This window comes from Bombus terrestris, chromosome 1, assembly GCF_910591885.1.
Source record: "Bombus terrestris chromosome 1, iyBomTerr1.2, whole genome shotgun sequence".
NCBI classification, from domain to species: domain Eukaryota; kingdom Metazoa; phylum Arthropoda; class Insecta; order Hymenoptera; family Apidae; genus Bombus; species Bombus terrestris.
Genome location: NC_063269.1, coordinates 10,985,141 through 10,999,794, shown reverse-complemented (window position 1 = coordinate 10,999,794; position 14,654 = coordinate 10,985,141). Strand labels below are relative to the sequence as shown.

The window sequence follows — 14,654 nt, the reverse complement described above, 5'->3', positions numbered from 1 at the left end:
CGAGCCCATTGAGACGCGTGTACACTATGATGGATCGCGTTTTCAGAGGTCAGCGTGAATTGGCCGAAACGTCCGAGATAGATGACGCACTATTCGGAGGTTTGGCTCCGCCGCCAAGTAAAAATGGGACGCGGCTGGCAATTGACACTTTTTAAAATTATGTCGCGACTAAAGCTAGGAATTATACACAATTTGCGTGCAACATAGTATATAGGGTGAACCACAGGTTTTAATCACCTCCATTATTTTCGCTGTTAGTGGACTGACCGAGATTCTTTTTGTCATAAATAGACTATGAACGTTTATGCATTTATAGGAAATTTTAATGTACTTGTTACATTTAGAGGATGAAACAAATTTCTGATTAGATTGTATTCTTTTAGTTGCGTTATAAATATATAATTAAAACGACTAACAAAATTCTTACTTCGGTATAAATTAATTTTCAATGTCACTTAATAAATGCAAATTTAGTATTAGAAATTATTGTGATTTTTTGTAGTGTTCTCTGGCCCATATATAAACGTCGATTGTAATCTAATAATTTTTATATCGCATAATTGCAAAGGAAGAGTGTAAATTAAGCTAATTTTTGTTCTATGTCATAGTTGTTTTATGTTATAGCATATATAACTTTCTATATTTTCAACGCTATTGTCATATTATGTTCAATACTTCTATGAATTGTAGGACTCGACGAAATTACCCATCTGGGAAGTGCGGAATAAAACAACGACCAACATTACAGGACTCAACTTGCGGGAAAATGACATGGAAGGAATTAATTGGGTAAATATAAAAAGTTTACTTTTTAAAATTTAAATATTCTTTATTTCACGTAATTTAAATTTTATTTCAGAACAAATTCCTTTAGTTACTCTTTATTTGAAAAATGGTTTCTTTCTTTTATTTAGTAATAGAAACCTTTAACAAAATTATTAATATAGTGGTGTTGATATTCTTAAAACTTATTCTTAAAAATTCTTAAAAATGAATTTAGTAATCGTCGATATTTCTGATGGCGATGTTCATATATAGCAAATGCATATTTTAGGTGTTGATATTTTTGGTACTCAATGAACGTAGAGTACAAGATGGTTTTTTTACGAATTGGCACTGTCGGGACTAAAATAACTTGATTTAAGCTTTCAAGAATGTTTCTTGAGATCGTAGAATTTTATAGCTCAGACATTTCATATAACATTTTCTTAATCAAATTAATCTATGTTATGAACTACTTTTAAGAATTTAAAATTTGCTAAGAATGTCATCTTCAAAAATTGATAGTAATATGGCGTACGTATAATCCAATATATTTTACATTAAATGAAAATTGATTTTGTCGTTCCTTAAATTTTTCTCCATTATCCTGCACTCTGTAATATTAAATTCCACGTAAAGAACTATAAAGAACAACCATGGACATAGCAGTCGATACGACAAAAAAGCAGAAGATAAATGAACGTTCGATAAAGCCTTAAATTGCGTCTCATTTTTCTTGAATGAGGGGAAGACTTTTCTTGTAATCAGCAAATTAAAAATTTCTTTATTCAAACATATTCTTTAGTCATATATCAACTTACAACAAGCTCATAAGATTTCAGTCATTAGTAGTCCCGTTCTAGTTAAAATCCGTCACAATTTGTTTTCTGCCTTGACAAAGCCATATGTATGTTATTTTATTTATACCTATTTCTCAACATAAACTACGTTTATGCAGAAACTCCATGAGCGACATTTTGCCGTGCGATATCGTTGCGATCAAGTATCTGTCTTTATTGTCGTTAACAGAGAAAACAGAAAAAGGCACACGGTGAAATTATTTGACTGATCCTTTCTAACTTGAAAAATAAAGGTATCTTCGAGAGTTTCTTCAAACAATACAAATAAATTACTCCGTATTACTCATAATTAATGCATACGTACATATTGAAAAATATGACAAAAAACGTTGAACCAATTTTGCCCATCCTTTCCTACGACATTCTTCTTCAAAGTATTCGCTGCAATAAAACACTGCAGTAATTCTAACGTACAGTTAATATGAAATCAATAGAAAAAAAAAATTAAAAACTAGAAATAAATCTCTATTACACCATATTGGAAAAAGTGGGTTAAAAGAAAGCTAGAAACAGCTCTTCGGTATCTTTCCCCAATTTCTTCAATCAATTTTCATGTACGTTTTCCCAAACTTTCAACCATAATGTTTTTCATATAAAAAGGGTCGCTTAAACGGTGGTCCATCGGGCCTCGAGGTTCGAAGTAATTTCTTCATTAACTCCATGGTACAGTGGAGTATCGCGTGTTCCACTTCGAGGATACAACAACGTGAGGCCTTCCGTTTTCCGGAAAATCTACCCGCGACACGGTACTTCCGAGCAGCTGACGGCTTGCCTTAATTTTCGTTTCATTAGCTCCCGCCAATTCACTTTGTATCGCGGCCCCTCGCTGAATAGAGAGGCGTTACTACACGCTCGCAATATCGTTTCCCTTTCTCCCATATGCTAACACGGACCCCCATAAAACGATTAAGCGCGTTGTTTTATAATTTTGGGAAATTGGACGGCTTAATGTTTCATTTCTCATTACAAAGGACCGCCGTAACAGTAGAACGAAACTCGCTGAATTACAAATATTGCGGTGCATGTCTGATGACTGAGATTCTTTTCTCAAGTTGTGTAAGATCGAGGTTGTTGGAATTTTCTCACTGTTCCGAGAAATTATTGTGACTGTTGGCTGCAGGTCTTCTTGAAGATATGAAGGTAATTTTAACGTTCTTGCGTTTTAGGTCAAGGAATTCCTTTATGATGCAGATAGTTTCACAGTCATGAAGATCTTCGTTTGAGATTTTGTTGAGGTGTTTGAAAGATGGTTGCGTATCGTTAGTTTGTACAGTCTAAAGTTATAAAAAAAGAACAATGAATAATTTATGAGCCTGCAATACGTTCAATGGTGTGGGTTTACTATTTTTGAAATATTTTATTTGAAAATATTAATATTTCGAAAATTCAATAAATAATAATATTATGTCCATATAGTGAAATAACAGCTGAAAATTTCGTATGACAGCATTTAAATTTTATTAGAGTGTACAATTAGCTTGTTATAAAAGTTTATGAAACAATTGAATTAATTTAGAGGAACCTGCTTCGTTTCACTTGTAATTTAAAAATGCAATAGCCTGAAGATAAAGTGTTCTTCAAACAACAAAGCAATACTATGACATTTTACAATTACTTATTAAAACTGGTAGCTACTAAGTGTCAATTTTATTCCGTCACGATATTCCGCAATATCATACATAATCGTAATAACCATCAAGGATAGAATCATTGCAAACTTTATATTTTGTTAACGATAGTCAAGTGTCCTCTGATTCTATAATACTAAACGGTATCGTGCATTTTCTCTTGGCAAAGGTGGAATCCGCTATTCTATACGATGCTGTCTTCATGTTCTACAACACGCTGGAGACCTTAAACGCAAGGAACATGTCTGTAGATATTGACCCGCTACCGCTCTCTTGTGAAGGGGAAAAGAAATACAGCGCAGGTCTCGACATTATCAACCTGATGCGCGAGGTAAAGCCTTCCCGTACATACGAACATATTAAATTGATGCATATGAAGACTATAGGGGAAGAGCACAATAAGTTACATCTTTTATTTTTTACAGAGAAACCTTTTTAGGATATAATACATTTTCAATCAATTCCATATTAACAAAATTTCCTTTTCACTTGGTCTTAGATCTAAATATACGTTCTTTTGTTACCTTCAAGATTTCCAAAATATTGCTCGAACAAAATATTGCTGGCAATAACTGTACCTTTGACAATTATGAAACTTTATCAACTTATCAACTAGTTATAAAAGACCGGCATCTTTGAAAATTCTCCTGCTCAAAGTCCTTTTGATAAGACAAAGAAATCAAGAAAAACGTAATCATCACGCTTTTCTCCTGAGACATTCGTATCAAATATTGTTCGTTTGAAATTGGAATTTAGAGCGCGCCAATGCCACTCATTAAACTTTGTCCTATCGTCGATTATCAACCGTATTAAGGAAGAAGAAATTCACTATAAATTAGGTATGTTTAACGTTAAGAAGATTTATAATAAAAATATGAAACTTCATTGTCGCGATATTGATATGTACTAATATATTAATAAAAACGAAAAATTGTCATAATAAATGTTAATGAACTATGTCAATGTCAGTAAATTTTCAAAAATTAATTTGATGGAACTCAATTCCTACAGCCACTCAAGCTAGCCATATCTAATATTTAAAGAAAAACCATTGTTACAAGTTATCCGAACGCTTTCTGACACTTTATGTTAATAAGAAAATAAAGCATAGATTTAATGGCCACGGTTCTTACAGCTATCCGACGAAGGAAAGGTCGAAGGGAAGCTCACAGGGCCAATAACGATCGACGAAAATGGTCGACGTCAATCCTTCCAAATACAAATTATAGACGTGAGACCGGGCGAAAATGTACAAACAGGATATTGGCGGCCAGATGGTCTTCACTCGATCAAAAGCGAAAAAGAACGTGAACGTTACTTGTACAAATCCATTGAACTGAAGAAGTTCAAGATTACTACTAAAGTAGTGAGTATTCTCTGACATTCTTAGATATTTGTAATTATTAGAATATTCTTGTTGGTAAAATACCGAGACTTGAATTTGTTTGAGAAGCAATATGGTCGTTCGGCGACAAAACCACTAATTAAGAAGCTTTGTGAAAAAGAGCATGTGGATGTCTATATTGATATTTTTCGAACGTGCTAATTAACTGTAATTCATCAGGGACCACCGTATATCATGGAAGTGCCGGAAGGTTCAAATCGAGGTATACTGATTGACCAAATGCGGTACGAGGGTTTCTGCATTGATCTCATCGACGAGATTGCCAAGCTGTTGAAATTTAAATATGAGTTCGAATTAGTACCCGACGGAAGTTACGGCAAGTACGATAAAGAAACGAAGCAATGGAACGGTTTAATCAGACGTCTGCTGGATCATGTACGTAATTGCTTGCAACCACGTTCTATGTAATTAAAGATGATAAATGCAAAGATTTCAAAGATTTCAATTTCTTATTTCACTTTTAATTCTAGGCGTATGGTGACCAATAGATTTCCATATATCACTAAATAAACTAAATTTTACTTTTTATTATATTTTATTATATCTTTCAGACAATATTAAAAGACAGAAAAACAACTACTATTAATTAGATTGTTTCATATGAAACATCTGACTCTATTGTACCAATTTTCTAGATATTACAATAAATTTGTGAATAAATATTTTTATCTTTATAAACCTATCTATCATTGCGTATAATTTTGAAGTTTTGCATCTATATATATATTTTATATGTATACAAGAAATTATAATATGTATACAAGATTATATACATATTATATGTATACATGTATATGTATACATATTATAATATGTATACAAGAAATTAATTATATATATATATATATATATATATATTTTATATGTATACAAGAAATTATTTTCTCGTCTTTAATAATTTAAAAGAAAGTTCAAAAATTCAAGACTTAAACTAAAAGCGCATGAAATCCTTTCAGGACGCGGATTTAGCTATTTGCGACCTGACAATCACGTACGAGCGAGAAAATGCGGTCGATTTTACGATGCCCTTCATGAATCTAGGTACAGTATCTTTAATTTCTTATCGCGTTCTATTTTCGCAATAAATCTCGTGACATTGCTATTTTATCCGATATGTCCAAGTCAGGTATCAGCATTTTGTACAGAACACCGGAGGAAAAAGAACCGGACCTGTTCTCGTTCCTGTCACCGCTGTCACTCGACGTCTGGATTTACATGGCGACTGCTTTCTTAGCTGTTTCGATAATGCTATTTGTGCAAGCTAGGTGAGATTTTAAAGAAAGATAACAAAAACTTTATACAAGAACTGTGCTCCAGGGTTTAATAGCTAAACTTTGTTAGTGTATTCTATAGATAGGTGTAAACAAACGAAAAATGTTATACATATAAATATATATCTTATCAGTTATAAGTGTTTATCAAAATACAACATACAAAGAGAACAGTAACAGACTTGTACTTACTATGCTATACGACAAGAATACATTTAATCAACATAATCATTAGCTGTTAATTAGAGGTATGTGAAAACCCGAAAATATCTCGTAATTCCAGATTTCCGAGTATTTTAAAATTATACAGTCTGGAGTATGGAGCAGAAATAATAACGAAATATGCCAGAGATATAATATTTTATAATAAATTATTTTATTATAAAGTACTGAAATGAAATAATAAAAATGTTTTATTATAAAATATTTTATCTATCATGCATATTTCGTTATTATCTCTGCTTCATATTCTATTTTATATAATTTTATAATTCTCGAGAATCCCGAAATTCTAGCAAATCCTGACAATCTCGTATTACGAAATACTTTCGGAACCCGACCTGACCCGTACCGACCCGATGTCTTACCGACCCATCCCGAGCATCGGGTTCCTGTTATTTTCGAATTCTCACACATTTCTACAGTTTTAATATTCCATTTTAAAATATCCACCGTTTATATCAATGAAAAGCTGATCACGATAAAAAGTTGCATTTATTGTTCAATAAAGCTTATTTTAATATTGTTTTGCCTCAGTGAATCAGCCTGTTCTTTTTGATACTTCTTTAATATATATTTCTTTTTTAAAGTTATCCACACATAAAAGTTTATGCTGTTTATGTCGGGGATCAAAATCTCTTTGTATCTCGTACTTTTATTGTAACTTTTCAGTAATGATTTAAATAACTAATATTCGTGTAAGATGTGTTGCTTGATTATATCTGTAATATATACCGACAAAGTTTGGCTATTAAATACTGAGATACCCTACATAAACCAAGTTTTCTTTTTCTGAAAAGAAAATTTTCTTTAAAGTACGTTTTTTATGTTTCTGAAAAGTGTAACAAAATTAACTTCTAAGAGAACGATATTAAAGAAGTAGAATAGCGTGCGCTTACAGGAATCCGTGCTTAAAAAGAAGGTTTATTTCCAGAATAGCGCCAGGCGAATGGGACAATCCGCATCCCTGCAATCCAGACCCGGAAGAATTGGAAAATAGTTTCGACCTGAAAAACTCTATGTGGCTCACTGTCGGCTCTATGTTGCAACAAGGCTCTGATATACTCCCCAAGTAAGTTCAAAACCGGCAAACTTAACAAAGCACCTATGCTACCGCAGCCTGTCTTACATGCATGCAAAGCCGTGCGATAATCGTGAAACACAAGCCGCAACACCACCGCAAAGAGATGCTACTGTGTCTGTTTTGCCTTGTGTAACTACAACTCTGAAATTACTCGCGAGAGTTCCAGCAAACTGGACGTTTGTTGGTTTATTAATAACTATTCAACACAAAATAAATTTTTCGCAAACGGAATTTTAATATATTTTAGAAAGCATGTCGTATCTTTCTCAAGATATTCATTGTCAAACACACCATGAATTGTATTCCATGAATACTGTCATGAACTTGCTCGTTGTAATATCAATACACTGTTAAGTTTACATAAGATTTAGATTTGGTAGTCAAATTTAATAGAAACCTATTTAAAAGAATCTCTGGCTTAAAGTAGCAAGGGACCGCGTTAAACGGTCGGAACGAGACGAATTCCTCTGAACACAAAGACTAAAGTATTCCGATAAGTAAAAGAAGCTAGAAGGAAAATAAGGAAATAAAATATTGCGGATCGTTTGTAGAAAAGTGTACAGAGACGGTGCCAAAAGCAGACGCGGCCCTTTTTTTCTCTCCCCCGCAGCCGTTCTCCTGTGTCTCCCAGCCATCCTCTTTTTTTCACGACAATTAAGCTTAACGAGCCGCTGTTTGCCGGACATATTTGAGGCGGCTTCCCACTTATTAACGCCGGCACGGCGCTAACTCTCCGCTCGTAACGTCGCGCGTGTTTGCTCGCTACATACTGACGACGTTCCGACTAAAGACGACGACCACGACGGCGATGCTGACGGCTAACAACGGTGAATCCTCCTAACTGCCTCCTAGCCGCTTGTTTATGCTACGCGAAGGTAGCATGAATCGTCGTGATTTGCATAGAAGTAATATTTGAATGTCTTTTACAACCGACTTGGATCTAAAGGAGAAATGGTCTAAGGGTAAGATTTTTATTATTTTTAAGAAAAATCCATGACATCGATGTCAGCGAACGATTTTCTGTAGAATAATTTATGTATTATCGTCGTTGCTAGATTACGAATGTTTATGCACATATATGCATAACTGAATGCGCTAAAGAAATAGAATTTAACTAAAGATTTATTATACAAATATCGTAACTAACAAGGTACTATACCTTGAATATTTTATATACACATCTGCGCATTATGTGTATTCTGTAGATTTTCGTACGCTTAAATTTCGCATAAATGCTTACATAAACATCTGCAGTCTGGTCATTACATTTTAGCGGGTTGATGAGTCGCTCTCATTTATTCTACTGTACGTAAGATGATTTAAAAGCTGTTCTAAACTACTTTACAAATTCATTACTAACTTCTGTGTTAGATATTAAGAAAAAAGCAGCTTGAGTTTAAAAAAATTCCTTTTTACCATTGTGTGAAATAATCGCAATAGAAATTGTTCGTTAAATTTACAGATATACTGTTGTACACACATTTGTTAAAATTACGTATTGAAATTATAGTTATGTGTAATTAAATGCAATTATTATTCACCATAAAATTTACTTTACATAATTAAAGAGTCACGGATCAAAAGAAAAAATTCATTGCCAAAATTTCGTGGAATATTTCTGTAGAATAAATGGGAGTATCGCTTATCGATTTCGCGCGGCGGCAATTTAATCGCGATCCATTTGTCGGCGAAGGCAAGCTAGCCTCGCGAGGAAACAATGTCCTTTGTTTCTGTTTACTCGGCGTCCTGTACACGTTCGCGTGACACAGAATATCCGCACGCGCGCCATGCTCGGCAAACAGGAGTCATTTGCATACGCGGCTCTTTAGCTCGCGCTTAATTAGGAAAACGCGATGCACGCTGTCTCTGTCGCCGCTTCTGCGCTTCTAGCGTATCGTCGAGATGCTTCATCCACTCATCTCGTAAGTACCGGACGATTTATCTAGACGACGTAGACCGCGATTGGCTGAACCGTAGACAGATTTCATGTTGAACGAAAATTCATAGCGTGATCTTTGTAGAAGCATAGATCATAAAGCATTTTGTATTAGAGTTTATCAGGCTCAAATGTAACAGTTGGATTTTGGAATTCGATTCTATTAGAGTTATAAGAATACTATATTCTAAGCTCGTATATCTATTGTGTTTGACATTATTGAAACCATAAAAGTTTATCTTCGTGATAATAAGAACTGATATTAAAAATATATATGAAAAATGGAATAACGCAACTGTAATTTTAGAAAATCAAGATATTTAGTCGACTAAACTGTAATAAATGAAAGAAAGCTAAAATATTTGTGTATATAAATAAAAAAGAATTAAATGAAACCAACTTTACGTTTGAGTGTAATGATCTCTAATGAGCATAGATTCGATGCAACTAACTCCAACTCGTGTCAATCCACCTCGACCCATCCTTATTCGCTTCAACCTGTTTAATTTGCATCGATCAGCTTCGATCAGTTCTACTTCACGTCAATCCGCTTTGATCAGCTCCAATTCTCATCTGTTCGTTTCAACCAGCTCCAACATCCATTGGTCAGCTTTGACCAGGCCCAATTTACGTTGATCCGCTTCAAACTGTCCCAAAACAAATCAACCAACTTCGACCAACTGCAATTTCCATCGACTTTCTTCGACCAATTCTGATTCCAGTTAGCTTCAACTAGTATAAACTCATTTTGATCAACTCCAACTCACATCGACCTATTCAATCAGTTTCAATTGGAACATCTGTAACTCCTGTCAGCCTACTTGGATCAAACACGTTCAAATTCTAATCACTCTTGTATTTCTGTTGTTTCACTTAGAACACCTTCGATTCGAATGGTGGCTGGTATGTGGTGGTTCTTCATTATGATTATGGTTTCTTCGTATACTGCCAATTTGGCCGCCTTCTTGACTTACGACAAGAAAGAAAATCCAATCCAAGGTGTCGAAGATCTTGCTAAACAGACGAAGGTCAGATACGGAGCCGTGGATGGCGGATCCACGTCCACTTTCTTCAGGGTAAATTTCTACCTTCCGACATTTCGGAATATTCTAATATCTAGACTACGAATATCTGTACATTTATGGAAAATTTACTTATTTAAATGCGCAGAAATATACAGTATGCACGTGCAATATGCAAAGATACATAAAATATATAGTTCATATATAAAACATATAAAGAAGTGGAACGTAATTATAAATTCATTTCATACAGGAAATATAATAACGAATACTACACTTGAGATGTTTTATATATCTTTGCAAATTACGTACATTCTGTACATTTTTAAGTTTCTAAATTTAAAAAATGTACAAACATCCGCAATCTATTAAATATTTATCTTCGTTTAACAATAACGTCATTTCGATTACAGGACTCCAACTATACGACATATCAACGCATGTGGGCGACCATGCAGGAAGCAAGACCAAGTGTGTTCACGAAAACGAACGACGAAGGCGTTGAACGAGTGTTGAAGAAACGCGATTATGCCTTTCTTATGGAGTCTACCACGATCGAGTACAGAATGGAAAGAAACTGTGAACTGGACAAGATTGGAGGTCTTATCGATAACAAAGGATATGGTATCGCCCTGCCACGAAGTATGTTCCACAATCCTTCAATGTTATTTCGAATCATATCGGCGCGAATCTTTTGAAATATGATCCTTTTTCGTTAGATTCTGAGTATAGAACGCCCATAAACGGCGCGATATTGACGTTGCAAGAGAAAGGGGTGCTCCAGGACCTGAAGAAGAAATGGTGGGTAGATCGAGGCGGTGGGTTGTGCACGAAAACCGAACAAGAACCGTCATCGTCAGGTGAATTAGGAATAGCCAACGTCGGTGGTGTTTTCTTAGTCCTTCTGATCGGAACTTGCGGCTCGTTCATCATCGCTGTCTTTGAATTCCTGTGGAATGTACGGAAGGTCGCCGTGAGGGAGAAGGTGAGTCTCCTCAGCCGCGTCTTCTCCTGCTCACAAGACCGTTATCTCACCCTTGGATCTCTTTTACCCCGAAACCAGTGATAAATTTTCCTCTGCGTCGCGTGTATAAGAAAGCGAAGGAATCATTCTTTCTCATAAAAATCGTCTTTAAGTTATTCTTGAAGAAGGAAATGACAAATAATAATTATTAGATTATCTTGACCGTCTCTGCAAGTTCAAGTGCATTTTAAAGTATATTGCTTCGCTTAAATTGAATATTTTTATTTAACAGAATTTTGCAATAGTGTTCGATTACCATCGATTTAGAATACTTCGTAGAAAGAATAATTTTTAAGGAATAAAACGAAATTCGTTAATGACAATTTTAAATGAGATAAGCTATAACCGATGTATTGTATAATCATATTTGGATGACTCGCTATCTTACTTATATTATTGTAACTTCTTTCTTATCTTGGTAAATATTAATTAAAGTAGCAGCAACACTTTTATTAAAATTAGATTCGAGAGTATGGAATTAAGCAATGGACCGACTTGTGACAGTTTCTCGTGGACGTTTTTGCAGGTTACACCATGGGAGGCGTTGGTAGCAGAATTGAAATTCGCCGTGAACATTTGGGCGGAGACGAAACCCGTTAAAATCTCGAAAAGCAGCGGCACGAGTTCGATGGAAGGCGGCATCGGTCGGGCGGCCTCCACGGCTCGTTCAATCGTCGGCTCGTTCCTTCGTCTCGACATCCTCGACAAATTCGATAAAGATAACAATACCAATAATCACAGCGACGATCGCAAGATCAACTAAAATTCCAGCAAACTGTCGATCATTCTACCATTATACATTAAGCTGGTTATGTTACAAATTGAGGATGAACAATTTAAGTGCTAATTTTTGCAACATAATATTTTATTCTTCATGAAGATTATGTAACGGATTTTAATCTTAAGATTTTTATTTTTTGTGCAATCATTTCTAATCTCTAATTTTTCAAAATTTGTTTCTTATTTATTACTACTATAATTCATAATATTAATTACTAATTTCTGTGGTTATTTATTAACAAATAAACATATAAAACAAGTAAATTCTACAACAATTGCTTCATTTACAACAAAATGATATAATATAATCACTGATAATCTACAATAATAGGGACAACAGAAAGAAAACAAATTCGTCGGTAATATTTAAAGAAGCACAGAACAAAGAATAGTCTGATAAAAATAGGCATAAAAATAGTGATCAAAGAACAAAAATTCCAATGGAGCTAAATTTTGATAGAGACCTTAGGTACACCTGTAGAAATAAAGTGCCAAAAATCCCTATTGATTTCATGCGTGCTAAAAAAGTTATTCGAAGTCGAAGTCAGAATTTTCGGATTTTTTTAATTTTTCTTGAAAACGGTAAGTTTTATCGGAAATATAGTCTAGACAAAAATTATAGATCATAAAATTATCTACAAAAATGTTCCTTATACTTTTTTTCCTAAGAATCACCATTCCTAAGATATCGTCATTCTAAAAGTTGAAGGAGTTACATTCTACATGATATGCACACAAATACCACATATATACATAGTCAGGCACTTAATATAAGTAAAAATGCCTATTTGTATCTCTTATATGTTTAAACAATACAATTTTGAGAATATATACTCAAAAGAAACTCAGTCCCTTAGCCAATCCTTTCTACATACCCGCATGGCCTTGATCAACATCTGGCTACTATATAATTGTTCACGTGGCGACGCTCTGCTTTTCTGAAGTAAGTGAAATACTTTTAGTGTAATGAACGTTCCTTTCGAGTGAATACATGTATTTATTGCTAGCGTCTACTATTACAGTTTGTACCCATTAATATTTTTAAAAATGTCACAATTGTGCTTTATTTGCAATAAACTTTTGACGGAAGCTGAAACTGTTACAGTTAGTCGTGGAATGAAAACTTTGATCGATGCAAGAATCGAAAGAGGTGATGAGTTTGTTGATTATTTGAGAAGTGAAAAGTCTGTAACAGTTCGCGTGGATTGCCGAAAATCATACACCCGGAAAACTTCAATTGCTGCTATCAAAAGACAATATGAGGATGGACAAGCTAGTACATCAAAAGTATGTCCACTTCGTACTAGAGCACGAGTAAGTGAATCCGACTTTTGTTTTAAAAAATGTTGCTTATTTTGTGGCGATGAAGAGGATGAAAAGGCTCTTGCTAAGCGGAAGTTCTTGCTAATGTTCAAATGAATACAACTGATCAGCATGTAGATGCAAGTGATTCTCGAGTAAAGAAAGATGCTAAAGATATTAAAAAAATTCTTGAGTGGTTTTCATCACATGATCCTTTTCCCGAAATTAACAAAATCTTATCTATTGCTAGTGGAGTCGTCGGCGGTAATAACATTAATTGCCATAAAGCTCGTGAAGTTGGGATTGCTTCCATATCCAAAATGATAGGTCAAACGTCCAATAATATTAAATTAAAACGCTCTAAAAAAGTACTCCTTTTAGCCGTGAGTAGCACCGTTAAAGTTCACGAAGAGGAGGTACCTATAGAACCTGTATTATTATTTCAACGCGTGAGTATCACTAAGACGTTCGAGGATGAAATTGAAAAATTTTTCGAGTATAAATTAGCTCCTTACCCGTTATCACTCTTCGATGCACTTGGAATGCGCAAAACACCAAAGTCAGCCATTTACGATTGCTTTAAATCGGTTAATGCTGAAGTTGATACTACAAACGCTATTTATATTATCGATGGAGAATATCTGTTACATCACGTTGTGTGGGATCAAGAAGAAACCTTCAACGTTATTTTCGAAAAATACGTTCAGTATCTACACAGACACTATGGTCATAGCGTGACGATAGTATTTGATGGCTATAGCGAGTCGACAAAAAACATTAAAGCTGCAAAACAACGTCGTCGGACTACGAAAACATCTTCATGTTCGGACATCATCTTTGATCAATTTATGACAGTTCCAGCAACAACAATTTCTTGCTAACATTCATAATAAATCATGTTAAGTGACAAGCTGACCACTGAAAATATTGCAGTTAAACAAGCTCAAAATGACGCTGATGTCCTCATAATTGAAACAGCAATTGAACAACTCAATGCAACAAATACAACTGTTGTGGTTGGTGAAGATGTTGATTTGTTAGCACTACTTACTGCACGGACTCCAATTGACAAAATTATTTACTTTCTAAAACCTGGAAAGGCTCAACAGCAAACAGAAATATACCCTTCAAAAAGTTTATCTGCGTATCAAAAATGCCAAAACCATATTGTATTTTTACATGCGTTAACCAGCTGCGATACTACATCAGCAATGTTCAGAAAGAGTAAAACATCACTGTTAAAATTATTTGAAAAAAAGGATTTAATTGATTGCGCTAAAGCATTTGAAGAAATTGACTCTTCTCCTCAATCGATAATCACAAAAGGAATTCGCTTTCTCCTTGCTGTTTATGGAGCTCCA

The 14,654-nt window shown here is 34.5% G+C and overlaps 1 protein-coding gene across 2 annotated transcripts in view; it reads left to right on the top strand.

Moving 5' to 3' along the window:
• LOC100649795 (glutamate receptor ionotropic, kainate 2) overlaps positions 1-12,839 on the top strand; it is a 151,999-nt gene extending 139,160 nt beyond the window's left edge. For both annotated transcript variants that reach the window (XM_003393272.4, XM_012312126.3), the window contains 11 exons: positions 691-789; positions 3,420-3,581; positions 4,386-4,616; positions 4,815-5,030; positions 5,612-5,696; positions 5,782-5,920; positions 7,080-7,217; positions 10,043-10,241; positions 10,601-10,829; positions 10,907-11,172; positions 11,738-12,839. In XM_003393272.4, the coding sequence (XP_003393320.1) occupies positions 691-789; positions 3,420-3,581; positions 4,386-4,616; positions 4,815-5,030; positions 5,612-5,696; positions 5,782-5,920; positions 7,080-7,217; positions 10,043-10,241; positions 10,601-10,829; positions 10,907-11,172; positions 11,738-11,974 (2,001 nt within the window). In that variant the 3' untranslated portion in view covers positions 11,975-12,839. The remainder of the gene's footprint in view (positions 1-690; positions 790-3,419; positions 3,582-4,385; positions 4,617-4,814; positions 5,031-5,611; positions 5,697-5,781; positions 5,921-7,079; positions 7,218-10,042; positions 10,242-10,600; positions 10,830-10,906; positions 11,173-11,737) is intronic.
• The last annotated feature ends 1,815 nt before the right edge of the window (positions 12,840-14,654 follow it).